The sequence below is a fragment of the Otolemur garnettii genome, unplaced genomic scaffold (genome assembly GCF_000181295.1).
Source record: "Otolemur garnettii isolate 467f Iridium unplaced genomic scaffold, OtoGar3 scaffold00049, whole genome shotgun sequence".
Taxonomy (NCBI): domain Eukaryota; kingdom Metazoa; phylum Chordata; class Mammalia; order Primates; family Galagidae; genus Otolemur; species Otolemur garnettii.
This window is the reverse complement of record NW_003852444.1, coordinates 5,982,894-5,998,203: the sequence shown is the minus strand read 5'-3', so window position 1 is coordinate 5,998,203 and position 15,310 is coordinate 5,982,894. Positions and strand designations below refer to the sequence as shown.

Below are 15,310 nucleotides of genomic sequence, written 5' to 3'. Positions count from 1 at the left end.
GTAGAGACAAGGTCTCACTCTTGCTCAGGCTGGTCTCCAGACTCCTGAGCTCAAGGTATCCTCCCATCTCAGCCTCCCAGAGTGATAAGGTTCCCGGCAGGAGCCATTGCACCCATGATTTTTAAAACCTTCTCTTGCCCCTCCTCTTACCAACCTTCCTTTCCTTGTCCCTCCCTTCCTCCAGGCCTTTCTGCCCCATCAGAGACGGGGTCATGGCACAGCACTAGCTGATGGGGTTTCCGTTTCCATCCTGAGTCTAAATTTGGAAGCAGAACAAACAGAACCTTCATGTACATTTTTGTAACTTACACAACTGATGTCATGTATGATCATTTACATTTTATTTCCTTGTATTAGCTTTCTTGTCACATCCTTAATGACGCAGAGGAAAATGCTGTCATTGTGGAGGCGGGGGGGCGGGGGCTGTGGCTCCCTCCACTCAATATATAAAGTGGAAAAACATTTCCCTCTACATAGTGGCCACAGGCCCAGCACCTGTAGCTCAGTGGTTATGGTACCAGCCACACACACTGGGGCTGGCGGGTTTGAACCCAGCCAGGGCCTACTAAACAACAATGACAACTACAACAACAATACCATAACAGCCGGGCATTGTAGCGGGCGCCTGTAGTCCCAGCTACTTGGGAGCCTAAAGCAAGAGATTCACTTGAGCCCAAGAGTTTGAGGTTGCTGTGAGCTGTGGCGCCATAGCACTCTACCAAGGGTGACATAGTGACACTGTCTCAAAAATATAAATAAATAAATAGTGGCCCTAGAGGGAGGTGGCAAACAGGAGGGATAGCTGAGGACAGTCCGGGTGGTTTAAGGGCATCCACAGCACACTCAGAATGCTTGGCTAAAGTGTAACTTGGGAGAGAACCAGAGGCCTAAGCAAATATTTTCATATTCATCGACCTAGTGACGGCCAACAGTCTCTGGACACACGCATGGATGTCCAGGGCTTCCCGTGAGCACCTTTCTCCTCAAGGCAACCTCCTTCTGTGTCCACTTTTGAGAATTTAGTCGTTTGTTGTTCTAACACCTGTACTCAATGACAGGAGCCAACATTCCAGACGTGCTGGGTGTGCCTCCAGGAGCCCGTTTCAATCTGCCACCTCACTAATACCTGCAGGTCTTACTTATGTTAAAGCCTATTATAATAACAAATGAACATTTAACATCCAAAAAGGAGGAGTAAATGAGAACTGACATACTTAATTATATATGGATGCATATATTATATCATCAATACTGTGACCAACGGATGAACAAACTAAGGTCCCAAAAAGGTGTGTAGTTGTAATGTCACACAGAGGTCAGGATGCGAGCCCAGTTGGCTGGCCCTCCAGCCCATCTGCCTTACCCACACCGCCCTAAGCTTCTACAGGACAACCATCCATCCTTACCAGTGCAGTCGCAGGGCATGCAGGAAAGCAGAGAGGCCCTCCATGATCAGGAGGATGGCCACTGTCAGGGTAGCAAACACGGCAAAAATTATGAAAACCCCAATGATGCCTCCCCAGCCTTGCATGCGAAGACCAATGTTCATCACCATGGTCCAGAGAACTTCAGACAGTTCTGCAAGAGACAAGAGGGACACTCTCAAACCCGGGGCTTATCTTGTAAGTGCAGAATTGTGTTCATACTACTTCCGTGAATCTGTACACCTCCAATGTAGTGGTGGGGTGAAATTTCCATTAAGAAGAAGCCAGACAAATACGTAGCAGCATGTTAATCACCAATGCAAGTAAGCAAACTATAGCTATTGGCAGCAAAATGAATGAATCCGAGTAAATAAGCTATACCAAAAAAGCAAAACACAAAAGAATCCATATGCACTTGACCCTTGAACAGCGTGAGTTTGGACGCCGCAGGTTCACTTATACGTGGATTTTCTTCCACTTGTGCTACTCCTGATATAGCAAGGCCAACCCCTTCCTCCTCCTCTTCCCCAGCCTACTCAGCATGAAGGCAAGAAGATAAAAGCCTTTATAATGATCCATTTCACTCAATGAATCATAAATACATTTCTCTTCCTTATGACTATTTTAATAACATTTGCTTTTCTCTTGCTTTCTTCATTGTAAGAACACAGCATATAATATATATAGCACACAAGATGTCTTAACTGACCATGTTATCAGTAAGGCTTCTGGTCAATACTAGGCCAGTAGTAGTTAAGTTTGGGGCGGTCACCCTCTATATGGTGTTTGTTACGGCAGAAGACGTGATTTTACTCATATAAATTCAAAAACACGCAGAACTACACTAAATTGCCAAGGGACAAACTACGTTAAAAAGCACAGACAGCATTTTCGTAAAAGCCCCTTACTTCAAGGGGACGAGAAGAAAGTTGGGATGGGGAAGGGCCCTTGGGGGCATCTGGCTTTGTTTTATTTCTTGACCAACAGTTGCTTATATAAGTGTTTGTTTTGCAAAACACAAAAAATCCATCAGATTGTATATAAGTTTTATGCATTTTTGTAAATATGCTGTATTTCACATTTAAAAATGTTTGTTAAAAGATTCAGGTCCTAACTGTATTTCAGAAAAAGTTTTGGCAAGTATTTATCTTCAGTCCTGTGACATGCAAGGCACGTGCTGGGTTCTGAGAGCACAAGGAGGATTCAATCTCGTCTTCAAAGTGGATCTTTTCACTCTTTGGTGATCACAGGTCCCTTTGACATCTGAAGAAAGCCATGAATCTTTTCCCCAGACAAATATACACATAGACACCTGACATTTTGTACATTGTGCCAGGGGATTTACAGACTGCCTGAAGTCACCTGCAGAATCTAGATTAAGAGTCAAGACGAAAAGAATACAAAGCTGTTCACGCATACTAGCTCGCTAATCCTGTAACAACCCATAAATTAGGTTTATGATATGTGCCCATTTTATAGGTAAGGAAACTAAGACTCAGAGCAGTTAAAGGACAAACACAACACAGCCTCATCCTCCCTCTTCCTATAGCACCAGCACCCCTCACTCACCTCCTACCTCTTATATCCCCCGTTTCTCACTCTGAGCTCTCAGAGCCGTGTCTTACTTCCTTACTTATCCCCGAGAGAAGTGAAATCCAAGAGGCGGAAAGTCCTGGAAAGGTGTCAGGAAAAATCTGGACTTGGAGCTGGGTTCCCACCCCAACTCATGCCTCCAGTAGGTCTCTCATTGTCCCTGCTGTGAAATAAGGGCCTCATTTATGCGCAGGTGCACCTGGCACAGAGCACATATGGGTGTTTCTTCTGTCAGTATGACGGCTGACAGCCTGGTAAGTGCACCTTCCAGGGAGACACTCACATGACAAATTTGAGACTTGAGGGCCCCCAACTAAAAATTGCAATGACCCATCCCAGAGAGATAAAGGCCTGTCACTCGCAGGTGGCCATGGGGACATGACGAGAGCAGACACATGGGATACAGTGCCCATGTTGGCTCTGTGCCTTCTGCCTGCTGGGGTGATATGGGGCCCTTCCCATATGGGACAGCTTACCCCTCATCTGGCCCCACTGAACCAGGGGCGAAGTTGTTACTGCGACTGAGAGAGCCACAGACAAAAGCCCAGGCACACAAGGGTTAAACTCCCTAAGTTACACAGGTAAGTAGTAGTACAGGAATTAAATTTAAGTCAGTATTTTAATTAATTTAACTTATTTATTTTTGAGACAGAGTCTCACTCTGTCACCCTGGGTAGGATGCCATGACATCATAGCTCACAGCAACCTCAAACTCCTGGGCTCAAGCAATCCTTTTGCCTCAGTCTCCCAAGTAGCTGGGACCACAAGCAGCTGCCACCACACCTGGTATTTTTATTCTATTTTTAGTAGAGATGGGGATTCACTCTTGCTCAGGCTGGTCTTGAACTCCTGAACTCAAGCAATCCACCTACCTTAGCCTCCCAGAGTGCTAGGATTATAGGTGTGAGCTGCATGCAGCCCAAACTAGCTCGTTAAGCAAGCATTGGTATGGCGTGGAAACCACGCCTAGCAGGAACTTCCAAATGGCCTAAGGGGTGAACCATGCCAGGCAGCCATGAGCCGTATGGGTTTCCATGGGTCACACGATCCCCTCAGTGTGTACTGGCTGGCCAAAGACACACCAACACACAGCGCCAAACCCTGGCCTAGGCTCTGAGAGTGACAAAATCCTCCTCCTGTCTCATCTAGATTTAGCCCTATTGTGACCTAAGTCCTCCAAGTTACACTGAGGCTGCAGCTGAAGACTAATGGACATGAACACCACTGACCCCATGAAGCACCGAGATCCACTTTGGGGAACGAGCGGGTGTCAGTCCCAGGATAACCTACTCCACACGCGTGCACAGGAGCAAATGTGCAGGTGCTGTGGGTGTGTGTGCTGCAGGAGCTTGCAGAGCTGAGTGTACACATCTGAGCATACCCCTGCACATGGGTGTGTGCGTGTGTGTGTGTGTGTGTGTTTGTGGAAGAAAACCGTGAAGACCAACTAATACTGAGCACCAGTTTCCACTGTCAATCAGTAGCCTGATTGGATGGAATCAGTAACATGTCTATTGTTTCCATCCGTTTAGCACACACCTTGGCCTGGCTTCCATCCTAGGCATTATGCCCAGGGCTGGGAATTCAGAGGGAAAATCAGGATCTTTGCCTTTAAGGAACCCACAGTCCAGTAGGGAGCAGGCTGATGAGACAGAATTATAATCAGTGTTAGGTGTTAGGGGCACCCACGGAACCAGGGGAAGGCACCTTCCAGCCTGGGAGGCCGGGGACAACTTTCAGATGAGTTCTAAAGACATGTGGATTGCTAGAGCTCAGGAGTTGGAGACCAGCCTAAACATCTCTTTGGTAGAGACCCCATCTCTACCAAAAATAGAAAAACCAACTGGGTGTGGTGTTGGGAGCCTGTAGTCCCAGCTACTTGGGCGCGTGAGATAAGAGGGTCACCTGAGGCCAAAAGTCTGCGGTTGCTGTAAGATATGACACCACTAAGATGCACATCATTCCTCGCAGCCACTGCACATAAAATGGGCATGTCTGGCACTGGTGGGGCCTTGAGGAAAACTCACAAGAGACAAGACTGGAGGAGTAGACAGAGATCAAGACACAGCTTACAAAGTGAGCTGGGGAGTCACGATCCCTGCCTTGGGTTTTTATCAAAATTGCATTTCTGAGCCTGGCCTGACTGCCCCTGGACCGCTGTGCACTCTCCACCACAGTGAGCACTTCCTGCGCTCAGCTCCCACCAGTGCTCACAATCCAGGCCTTCACCCAAATGTCAGCACCTTATAGGAGGTGTGCTGGCCTGAATGATGTGCTCCCATTGCAAAGATGTCCACATCCAAATGCTAAGACCCTGTGAATATGTTGTATTTCCCGGCAAAAGGAGCTTTGCAGATGGGATTAAGTTAAAACATCGAAGGAGGGAGATTTTCCAAGCTCTCTGTGCACACCCAGTGCCATCGCAAGGGCCCCTGTGAGAGGAAGGCAGGAGAGACAGTCAGGGAAAAGGAGATTTTAGAAGCAGAGATTGGAATGACCCAAGGAGGGGCCATGAGTCACAGAATGCAGGCAGCGTCTAGAAGCTGGAGCAGCCGAGAACGGATTCTCCCTCAGAGCCTGCGGAAGGAATACAGGCCTGACGACACCATGATTTCAGGTCTCTGGCCTCAATAACTAGAAGACAGTATATTCATGCTTTATTTTAACCCATTAAGATATGAGGCAAAAGTCACCTCTTCCTAAGGAGTGATTCTTCTGACAAACATACAACAGATAACTCAGAGAAGGTGCCTTCACCTCCAAATCCATTGCTGTATTTCCCAGGGAGGTCGGACTGCCCCCCCCCCCAGGGGCGTACTCACGTGCATGAGCCAGGCTGAGCGCCCAGAGCCGCAGGTACGAGGCCGTGTTGGAGATGCAGCCCAGACAGTACTCAATAGTGTGGATGGCCTGGTGGACAAAGACGTCTCCAAAGTTGAACTGAAAGAGAATTTTTAAATTTTATATTATTTAAGTAATCTCTGCACAAAAGGTATTACCCATGATATGGAGATGAGTCAGACTCGGGCTTTGCTATTAAGAACTACTGGGTCCAAGGAGGGGAAACCGGTATTGACAGACTTGCTGAAAGAGAACTCACAGCGCAAACAGGGTCGCGTGTGTGCAGCACTCAGGGGAGAAAAGTTCAAAGAAGAAGATGGGCTGGGAAGGGGAGACGGGATTGCGGGGGGCCTCTGAGTGAAGGGGAAGCAGATTGCTCCAGTAAGGAAGACGCAGGCATCTGGGCAATGCATCAACCCAAGTGTGGGAGAAAACTATTTGGCGGGAACTGGGAGCTCCTTTAGGTGGGGAAGAGGAGACAGTGGTCCAGCGTTGAAGATTCTGAAGGCAACCTAAAGGCAGAGTTCAGAAAACAGCTCAGAGGGAATGAGGAGCCACGAGGGACTGAGTAGGACGTGATGGGGAGATTAATTCAGCAGCAGTGGGTTAGAGAAGAGAGAGCCTATGAGGGACAAAAAGCCAATTTGGTGATGAACCCAATGATGTGGGAAGGAGGAGGATGGCGTAGTCCACTCTCCCTGCACATGCTCTGATGGAGCGGGGTGGAGGGGACACTGTCCCTCCCCCTCAGGTAGCTCACAGCCCCGTGGGGTGAACACGCTGGCAGAGCCCCTGCCCCACACTAGGGAAGTGCGAACCCCCAATGTGCACTGTGGGAACACAGGGAAGGTCCCCTGCCCAGCCCCAGCCAGAATCACATGGGGCCCTGAGGCTCTTGAGCCTGAACAGCTGGGAGAATGGCACTGACAGGTGACAGGGGCCACCTGGGAGGACTCTTTCAGCATAAATTAGCCACAGAGGAATGAGAGCACAGAAGAAAGGTCTGTGCTGGAATAGACACCTGGGACCCGAGCTGCAGGAGATCGACAAGGGACAGACCACAGAAAGGGGAGCTCCCAGCCTTGGGGAGCCTCTCACCCCAAGATAAGAAAAAGAGAAACTGATGAGAAGCAGGAGGGATTGCAGCTTCAGACAAAGATGTCCAGGGTAGAGAGACGTCCAGGGAGGAGCACAAGTCAAAAGTTACAGGAGAAAGATAAGCAAGGACTCAGCAATGAGAATAGCTATGCGGAACTGGAGGGACAGGGATGTGGAGACAGAGCGAGAAGGCAGAGAGGCTAGGCCCAGAGAGAGTGCGTGAGGCAGAAGGAACCCTCTGTCCTGGCTCCTGGGTGGTGGGCTCCAAACCTTTGCCATTTCTCAAGTGAAAGAGTCTCTGTTGTTCATGGGGGTCCCTGGAACCATACCTGACAATTGGTACTAATGAGGTGACTCCTGGAGGGTATGTGACAGTTTATGTGGGGGGTGGCCACAGTGGTAACCACCAGTGTGCGTGCTTAGGGAGCTGGGACTGGCATCCAGGATGGGACCAAGCTGCACTCAACCAATCCTCTGCCACCTAACAAAACCCCCCCAAAAAACTGGGTGCTGAGCTTAGGTGAACATCTTGGGCCGGCAACACTCCATGTGCACACTGCCACACATCCATGCTGGAAGAGCCACGTGTCATGGCTCAATGACACAAGCTTCCAGTGTGGAACTTCCCCAGTCCCAGATTCTACCCCCGTCACCTCTGCCTTTGGCTGCTTCTGATTTATCCTTTTGACACCAAAAAAGTTCCCCAAAACCACAAAAAACTATAATTGTAAGCATAGTACTTTCTTGAGCTCTGTGAGTTATTATATGAATTATTGATGCAGAGTCTGAGGGGGTCCCCTTTATTTATAGTCAGCTGGTCTGAAGTGAGGGTGATCTTGGAGGCCCCCAACTCATGTCAGGAATCAGTGTTGGGCAGACTTGGCAGTCTGGACTGGGGCAGTGCCCTTTGCCTTGAGCTTGGCCACCGTGGTGTGGAGAGGGGAAGCAGAGTGTCCACACACCTGCCTCAAGACAGCAGACCCGTGCACCCTCACACCAGGAGAAAGGGGCCTGAGAATGGAGGCCAAGGATGCCCAGACACAAGAGCCAGTTCATGGACGGGTGGAAAGTGCCCGATGTACTGAAAGAACAGGAGAATTGAGAAGGGAGGTTGCACTGGATAGGACTGGGAATTGATGTGTCAGAAAATGTGTGGATCAGATTCTAGAACATTCCAGCAAGTCAGACAGACTTGGGGTGATCAACAGCCATCACCATGGGTTACTCTCTGAACCTGGAATCTTGTTGGGAAATTTTCCCATGATCCAGATTTTTCGGTAATTCTAATCAATCAAATGAAAACTTTTTTGTAGTAAGCACTAAACTACAAATTTATAGCACCCCTGGTCCTCATGGGATCCCAGTCCCTACTCTCAAATTAGGATAGAGCTTAGGCTAAAACTTGCAGCCCAGGATGCAGGATTGTGCCCACTTCAATCATCACATAAAAACAGCCTCCTCCATGTGGGAGAGTCCTGAGAGTGAGCGACCGCCCTGCACAGAGAAGGTGGGGAGGAAATGTACCTGAGAGGCAGAGATCACACCCACAAACTCACAAAGGGACCTCTGTGAAGGCAGCAGACTCTGGGGGGTGTGGGTGGAGCCACGGAGGTCTCCGTAACACGTGAGACCTTCGCTTCACTGGCTAAGGCTGATACTCACCTAGACGCTCAGATAGGACAGCACGTGGCTAAAACACTAAAATATTCCCACATGGGTTGTCCTGAGCCTCTTAGATGTTCCGTCTTTCTTGGAACTTTCCCATGACTCACAGGGACAGGACTGCTGCCCAGCAGGGGCCTCCAGACCCGCCCAGCTCTCCTGCCCATGCCCACTTTGACGGCTGAGTGCCCCTGCCCTAGGAGCGGGAATTCCACTTCTAGAGTCTGTGCACACTGGGAAGTCTTCCTCGGGTGGTCTAGTTGCCAGTACCTCTTCCTCATGGTCATCCTGAGCCCCCTGGGCACTTGCAGAAGTCCTCCGACCGGAAGTGCTGGACCCATCACCTTCAACGTCCTCAGAGGGGTCTCCTTGGATCTTGGCTGCCTGTGGCTGTCAACAAGCAAGGAAATGGAGAGCACTGAACTCGCCCTCGGAGTCACAATGATTCTAAATTAACACGACCTAGACACCAGACACTGTTCTAAGCTTTATACTATCTCACTTTACTTTTGTAACAACTAATTTATGCAAGCACAATTATTGCTCTGTTTTACCGAGAAGAAAGCTGCAGCCCAGAGAAGTTAAGCAATGTGGCCAAGATCACACAGCTGGCAGGGCTGGCCTGTGGGAGAGCCAGGAAGCACACACAGGCAGGGGCGTGCAGAGCGCACCAGAATGTGCCAAATTACACACAGTCTCAATAGCAGAGCAACACACTCACCAAAGTGCCTTTCTGTTGTTAAAATACCAGTGTTATACGCACGATCCTAAACCACCAGTTGTACCTTTGACACAGCCTGTGACCTAAGCAGCCACACTTCTCTGGCCAGAATTAACTAAGAGAGATTAATGATGTTTCCAACACAAATGTACTATCTTAAATTAAAAACCAACACTTTGTAAAAATAGCGTACAAAAAAATTCAAGGCAAAAAAAAAAATCACAATTCAATCACAAAAATCACAAATAGCTAACAAAAAAAAATCAAGGCAAAAAGAAAAAAATCTAGGTCTAGTCACCATCCAGTTTGGCCTGGTTTTACCCCTCAGTCTGAATGGAATCATTCTTTCGAGTTCCTATGAAGCTTAATGTCCCATGTCCAGAGTTTTTCCTGGAATGATTTCATGAGAGGGTGCTGTAAATCAGGAACAAAGATATCTTTACCTTTCTGTCTTTTGCAGGTTGACGCTTACCATTTGGAGGGCTCTGGGCAAGGGTAAAAAATGGAAGTCCACATGCCATGTGTTGAAATATTTAAAAATCAAGCCAACAAGCTCCTGAATAAAATGTTCTAGCTTCCCAGCTTGGAAAAAAAAATCCTCATAAGAACTTGGAAGGCCAGGTTCAAATTCAGAGTTCTCTGCCATGCCTGGGCAACACAGCAGAGCTGGCTGTGGACATATCATGAGGGCCTTGTGTGCACACACGTGACACCCCTGCCCACAACGTCTATGTTCCACCCACATTCCCCACAAATGCCTAAGGATGCCCATGCCAGAGGTTTGGTCTGCTCTCAGGAGACCGAGGGAATGGCCTTCGTAGGATCCAAACATGGGTGCAAGCCCATGCAGACAGGAATTCTAGAGTCCCAGGTGCTAAGAGGGAACTCTGGGCGAGCTTCCCCTAGGCCTGTGGTTCCTTGTCCCCTGTGGAGGGATGTGGCTTAAGTTAACATGACATTTGTCTTCCTGAAAGTCTATTTTCTTTCCTTCAACTTAAAGAAGAAAATACCAAAGGGGAAAGAATAGAAGATAGCTTCCTCATTTACAACCTTAAGCTTAACCTTTTCTGCTCATTATCCTTGAATTCGTTTAAATGAACCATTTAAAACAAAATGAATAGGGGCAGCTCCTGTGGCTCAGTGAGTTGGGTGCCGGCCCCATATAATGAGGGTGGTGGGTTCAAACCCAGCGCCAGCCAAATTGCAACAAAAAGATAGCTGGGTGTTGTGGTGGCGCTTATAGTCCCAGCTACTCAGGAGGCTGAGGCAAGAGAATTGCCCAAACCCAGGAGTTGGAGGTTGCTGTGATGCCATGGCACTCTACCGAGGGTGATAAAGTGAGATTATCTCTACAAAAAAAAAAAAAAATGAATAATTTTGTAGAAATGTGACACTGAGCTTTGTGAGTCCTACTGACTGTCTTCTTTCTAGTCAGAATATAATTGCATTCCCTTTAATAAAATCTCACAGTGCTTAAGCTGGTTGCCATGTGAAATAAAATTATTGTGAATTAACTACTGGCCAGTTTCTAAAAACACCTATGCTAGCCAGGTGCAGTGGCTCACACTTGTAACCCCAGCACTCCAGGAAGATCACTTGAGGTCAGTAATTGAGTCCAGACTAGGCAGCAGAGGGATACTGTGTCTCTACAAAAAATAGAAAAAATTAGCTGGGTGAAAAAATTAACTACACACCTGTAGTCCTAGGTACTCAGGAGGCTGAGGCAGAAGAATTGCTTGAGCTCATAAATTTGATGTTGCTATGAGCTATGATCAGGCCACTGCTCTCTAGTCTGGGCAGAAAGAAACCCTGTCTCTAAAATAAATAATAAAATAGGCTGGGCGCGGTGGCTCACGCCTGTTATCCCAGCAATTGGGAGGCCAAGGCAGGTGGATTGCCTGAGCTTGCAGGTTCGAGACCAGCCTGAGCCAGAATGAGACCTCATCTCTCAAAATAGTCAGGCATTGTGGCAGGCACCTATAGTTCCAGCCACTTAGGAGGTTGAGGCAAGAGAATCACTTGAGCCAAGGAGTTTGAGGTTGCTGTGAGCGATAATGCCATAGCACTCTACCAAGGGTGACAAAGTGAGACTCTGTCTCAAAAAATAAAATAAAATAAAATAAAATAAAAACACATGTGCTAAAAGATACATGATATGTTTGTAGCATCAGTATTTTAATTATTAATACTAGAACATTGGATAAAAGAAGTCAGATCTTCCAGAAGACAACTGTGAATGATTCTGTTTACATAAAGTTCAAAACAACCTATCACGACTTGGCGCCTGTGGCTTAAGCGGCTAGGGCACCACCCATGTACACCTGAGCTGGCAGGTTCGAATCTAGCCCAGGTCTGCCAAACAACAATGATGGCTGCAACCAAAAAATAGCCGGGCGTTGTGGTGGACACCTGTAGTCCCAGCTACTTGGGAGGTGGAGGCAGGAGACTCACTCGAGCCCAGGAGTTGGAGGTTGCTGTGAGCTGTGATGCCATGGCACTCTACCCAAGGCAACAGCTTGAGGCTCTGTCTCAAAAATAGCAAAAAAAAACAACCTACCATGTACAGTCCTTCCATCAGGACAACAGGTCCCATGGGGAGAGAGAGCAACAGGACGGAGGCCCGTGGCACTGTGGGTTCAGATGCAGACCCATGCCTTGCTGTGACTGCTCGGACAGGAATGTTCTTGCGTGTGACACCTCGCTGATCAGTGCCCTCATCACTTCTGAGTTTTGGTGTTTCTATTGTGCTTCAATAATGTTTACCATAGGAAATGCATACACCAATATAAAGATTTTAAATGGAAATGCAAAGTTATTTCACTATGACCTAGCAGGTGGGAGGGTGGGGGACCTGAGTCCCCTGCAGCAAGTCAGAAGAAGAAATAAAATGTGGAACCCAGATGTCCCAGGGAGCTGGCCATGTGTCGGGTGGCCTTAGTGAGGGGCTGCTGGGACCCCAGAACTGGGTTATGGAAGAGGCTGAATAGATGGGAGCTCTGTTCAGATGTTCTGAGGGACCTGTCTCAGATTCTGGGTCTGTCTCTGCTAGGTCTGCAGGGCTTTAGGGAGGAGGAGTCATCGTCTCTTGGGGGAGGTGGTAACGTTTCTAATAGGAATAAGAACCATCAGGACTCTAATCAGCAGTCTAGCAACCTAAGCGCCACAGAGACAGCCAGCAAGCAGGCTTCAGGGGCTCCTGCTACCCAGGGTGCATTGAGAGGCGCCATCTGCAATGGCAGATGAAGAAACCCCTCACGCTTCCTTCCCTGCCGTCCAGTGGATGAAAGGAAAAGTGCCCCACTTCAAGATCAGCGGCCGCATGTGTGATGCCAAGAGCAAGACAAGCTCTTATTTTAGAGTCCCAGGGCTCAAGTGAGCCCCTGGCATATGGACAGGTTGAGTTCCAAAAAAAAAAAAAAACAAAAAAACTGCATTTGCTTTTCCAAACGAGTATTTGCCACCTTCCTCTGAAACCCTGGTGACCTGTTCGGACAGGTATCCACCCCAACCACCATCTCTCCAATTAACCAAACAATAAACAAGTAAGTGTCCTTGCCTTTGCCTTCCTCTTCATGACCATCCCACCTGAATTATATTCCATCCAGGATTTGCAATTAGTCAAGACTGGCCGGCGGTAAGGAGACAGCGAGAGGAGAGGCAGATGATAGGGAAGTGGGGCATCCCGGAGGAACAACCCTCCCGACTCGAGGGTCGCTACTGCCTCCTCAGCCAAAACTCAGCAAGATATGAGAAAAATAGAATTTAATCTGAACCTATCCACAACCATTTAAAACACCAGTGATCTCGGCACATTCCACTTGATGGTTTTCACTAATGGAGAAAAGCAGAGTGAGATCACCTCAAACAGCATTTGTGTGTCATAACCAGACCTGATGTCCCCTGGAAGGTTAATCTTCCTAAATCCCACTTGGTATATTAAAGTCCTTCACCCCCCAAGTAAATCTGAGGCTCAGAGGCAGTTTAGACAAAGGAGGAAGTGAACTGAAACTGGTATTTGGCCACTGGGAGAAAAAAATCACAAAAAAATAAAAACTGACCTATTTGAATTTACTACTCTAATTCCCTGGCACGATCTGTAACATAATACAGTAAAATCTCACAACTTTAGAATACTAATATAAAACAGCTTTTAATATCCATTTAAAAAGTAAAACTATAGTAGAACACTCTTATTCTTAACTAATACAACAATCTATGAATCATTAACTCCCAGTAGACACCCTGAGCTAAGTCCAAAAGACACACGATTTATACACGGTTGCCCTTTTTATTATCTTTTTTTTTTTTTTTGAGACAGAGTTTCACTCCGCACCCTAGGTAGAGTGCCATGGAGTCACAGCTCACAGCAACCTCAAACTTCTGAGCTCAAGAGATCCCCTTGCTTCAGCCTCCCAAGTAGCTGGGACTACAGGTGCCCACCACAATGCCCAGCTATGTTTAGAGACAAGGTCTCACCCTGACTCAGGCTGGTCTTGAACTCGTGAGCTCAGGCAATCCACCCACCTCAGCCTTCCAGAGTGCTAGGATTTCAGGCGTGAACAACCATGAAGTTGCCCCTGATCGGTCATTTGGTGGAAATCAGAGGGCCGGTGCTCTGCACTTGGGCAGGGCAGCTTCTCAGCAACACCCCCCCCCACTGCCCTCCAGGCATGGGGAGGCCCCACACTGTCTCTGAAGTCCCCATTTTCCAGTAGTCACATTCCCACCCAGTGGGTCCCCAAAATGCATGCCCCTTACCTGGGATTTCCGATGATTGGCTCTAAGAATAAATGGCTTAATCAGAAGCATCCACGGGACCGAAAGCAAAGCCATGACCACAAAGAAACTCTGGACTTCTTGCTGCAAGACCAAAATCCCATCATTTTAATGTGACCTCACAGGAGGTGAGATTTTTTTTGTGTGTGTGATAAAAACAATAAATATGGGTCACTTCAGTAGCACTTTATTTTGAGGGAGCTAATATATTTCAATGAACTCATTCACCTTTCCATCTAGAATATTCCTGTTGCACACAGAGAAATGTCTGTCCAGGGACACCCATCCTCTAATACTGGGTGGACACTGGAAACTCATTCCCTTTATCCCTTCCTCTCTAGGTAGCCCCTATCACTTGTGCCATATGTCACCAGTCTCCTGAACAAGTGCTCAGGACACGTGATAAAGGCAGCCCTTATGCCATTAATTCTGTTCCATGGGGATGGTTTGCCCCTGGCTCTGGATGACAACTGTGGCAGGTCCTGTGGCATCACTGGTCAGACCATACCCAAAAGTCCTAGGGTCACTTTAAGTCACAAATATTCAATCAGTAATTTCACATTTCCAACAGTAGATAATTACCTGAGCTGTCTTGCTTTCTCTCTCTGAAAGAAAATTGCCACCCAGCATTCATCCCTGCAGTGTAGGTGAGCCATCCAACCAGCTCTGTGATACCACTTGGAACCCTTTCCCGGCCTCTGTCACAGCTCCCTTGGCAGGAGACACGGCCTCCATGCTCCTGCTAGAACCCAGGAGAAGCCCCAGCTAATGCTGGGGGAGAGTGTCTGCACATCCTCCTGACCACCCCACTGACATGCTCCCTGGTGACCACTTTGGAGGAGATAGTCACAGTTGCTATTGTCAAAAGAACCAGAAAGTCTCAAAAGGCTCAGTCAGAGCTTTTGAAAAGCAGAGATGGAAATGGGGTGCTCGGCGGAAAAGGAAAAATGTTTCCTGAGCCTTTGATCTCTCCAACTGTTGTGACCAAGGATGCCAGGAGGCAATTTATTATCCCATTTGTAACAAGATTTACCCTGATAACAGTGAGAACATTTTATCTGCTCAATCTTCCATCCTGGTTCCACTTTTACACGCCAAAAAAGGGAAGGGAAGGGATCGCTGGAACCTGGGCTGAACTGGCCCATCCTTGCCCTGCACACGATGCTGCCTCACTGCGGTGTGTCCACGTCCATAC

At 47.9% G+C, this 15,310-nt stretch overlaps 1 protein-coding gene across 1 annotated transcript in view; it reads right to left on the bottom strand.

Annotated features, from left to right (window-relative positions):
• The window catches only part of ATP6V0A4 (ATPase H+ transporting V0 subunit a4), a 51,650-nt gene that overhangs the window by 428 nt on the left and 35,912 nt on the right, over positions 1–15,310 (bottom strand). Inside the window, exons 16-19 of the mRNA XM_003791586.3 lie at positions 14,098–14,199; positions 8,889–9,008; positions 5,840–5,957; positions 1,407–1,578 (exon numbers count right to left, since the gene is read on the bottom strand). Coding sequence (XP_003791634.1) covers positions 1,407–1,578; positions 5,840–5,957; positions 8,889–9,008; positions 14,098–14,199 — 512 coding nt within the window. The remainder of the gene's footprint in view (positions 1–1,406; positions 1,579–5,839; positions 5,958–8,888; positions 9,009–14,097; positions 14,200–15,310) is intronic.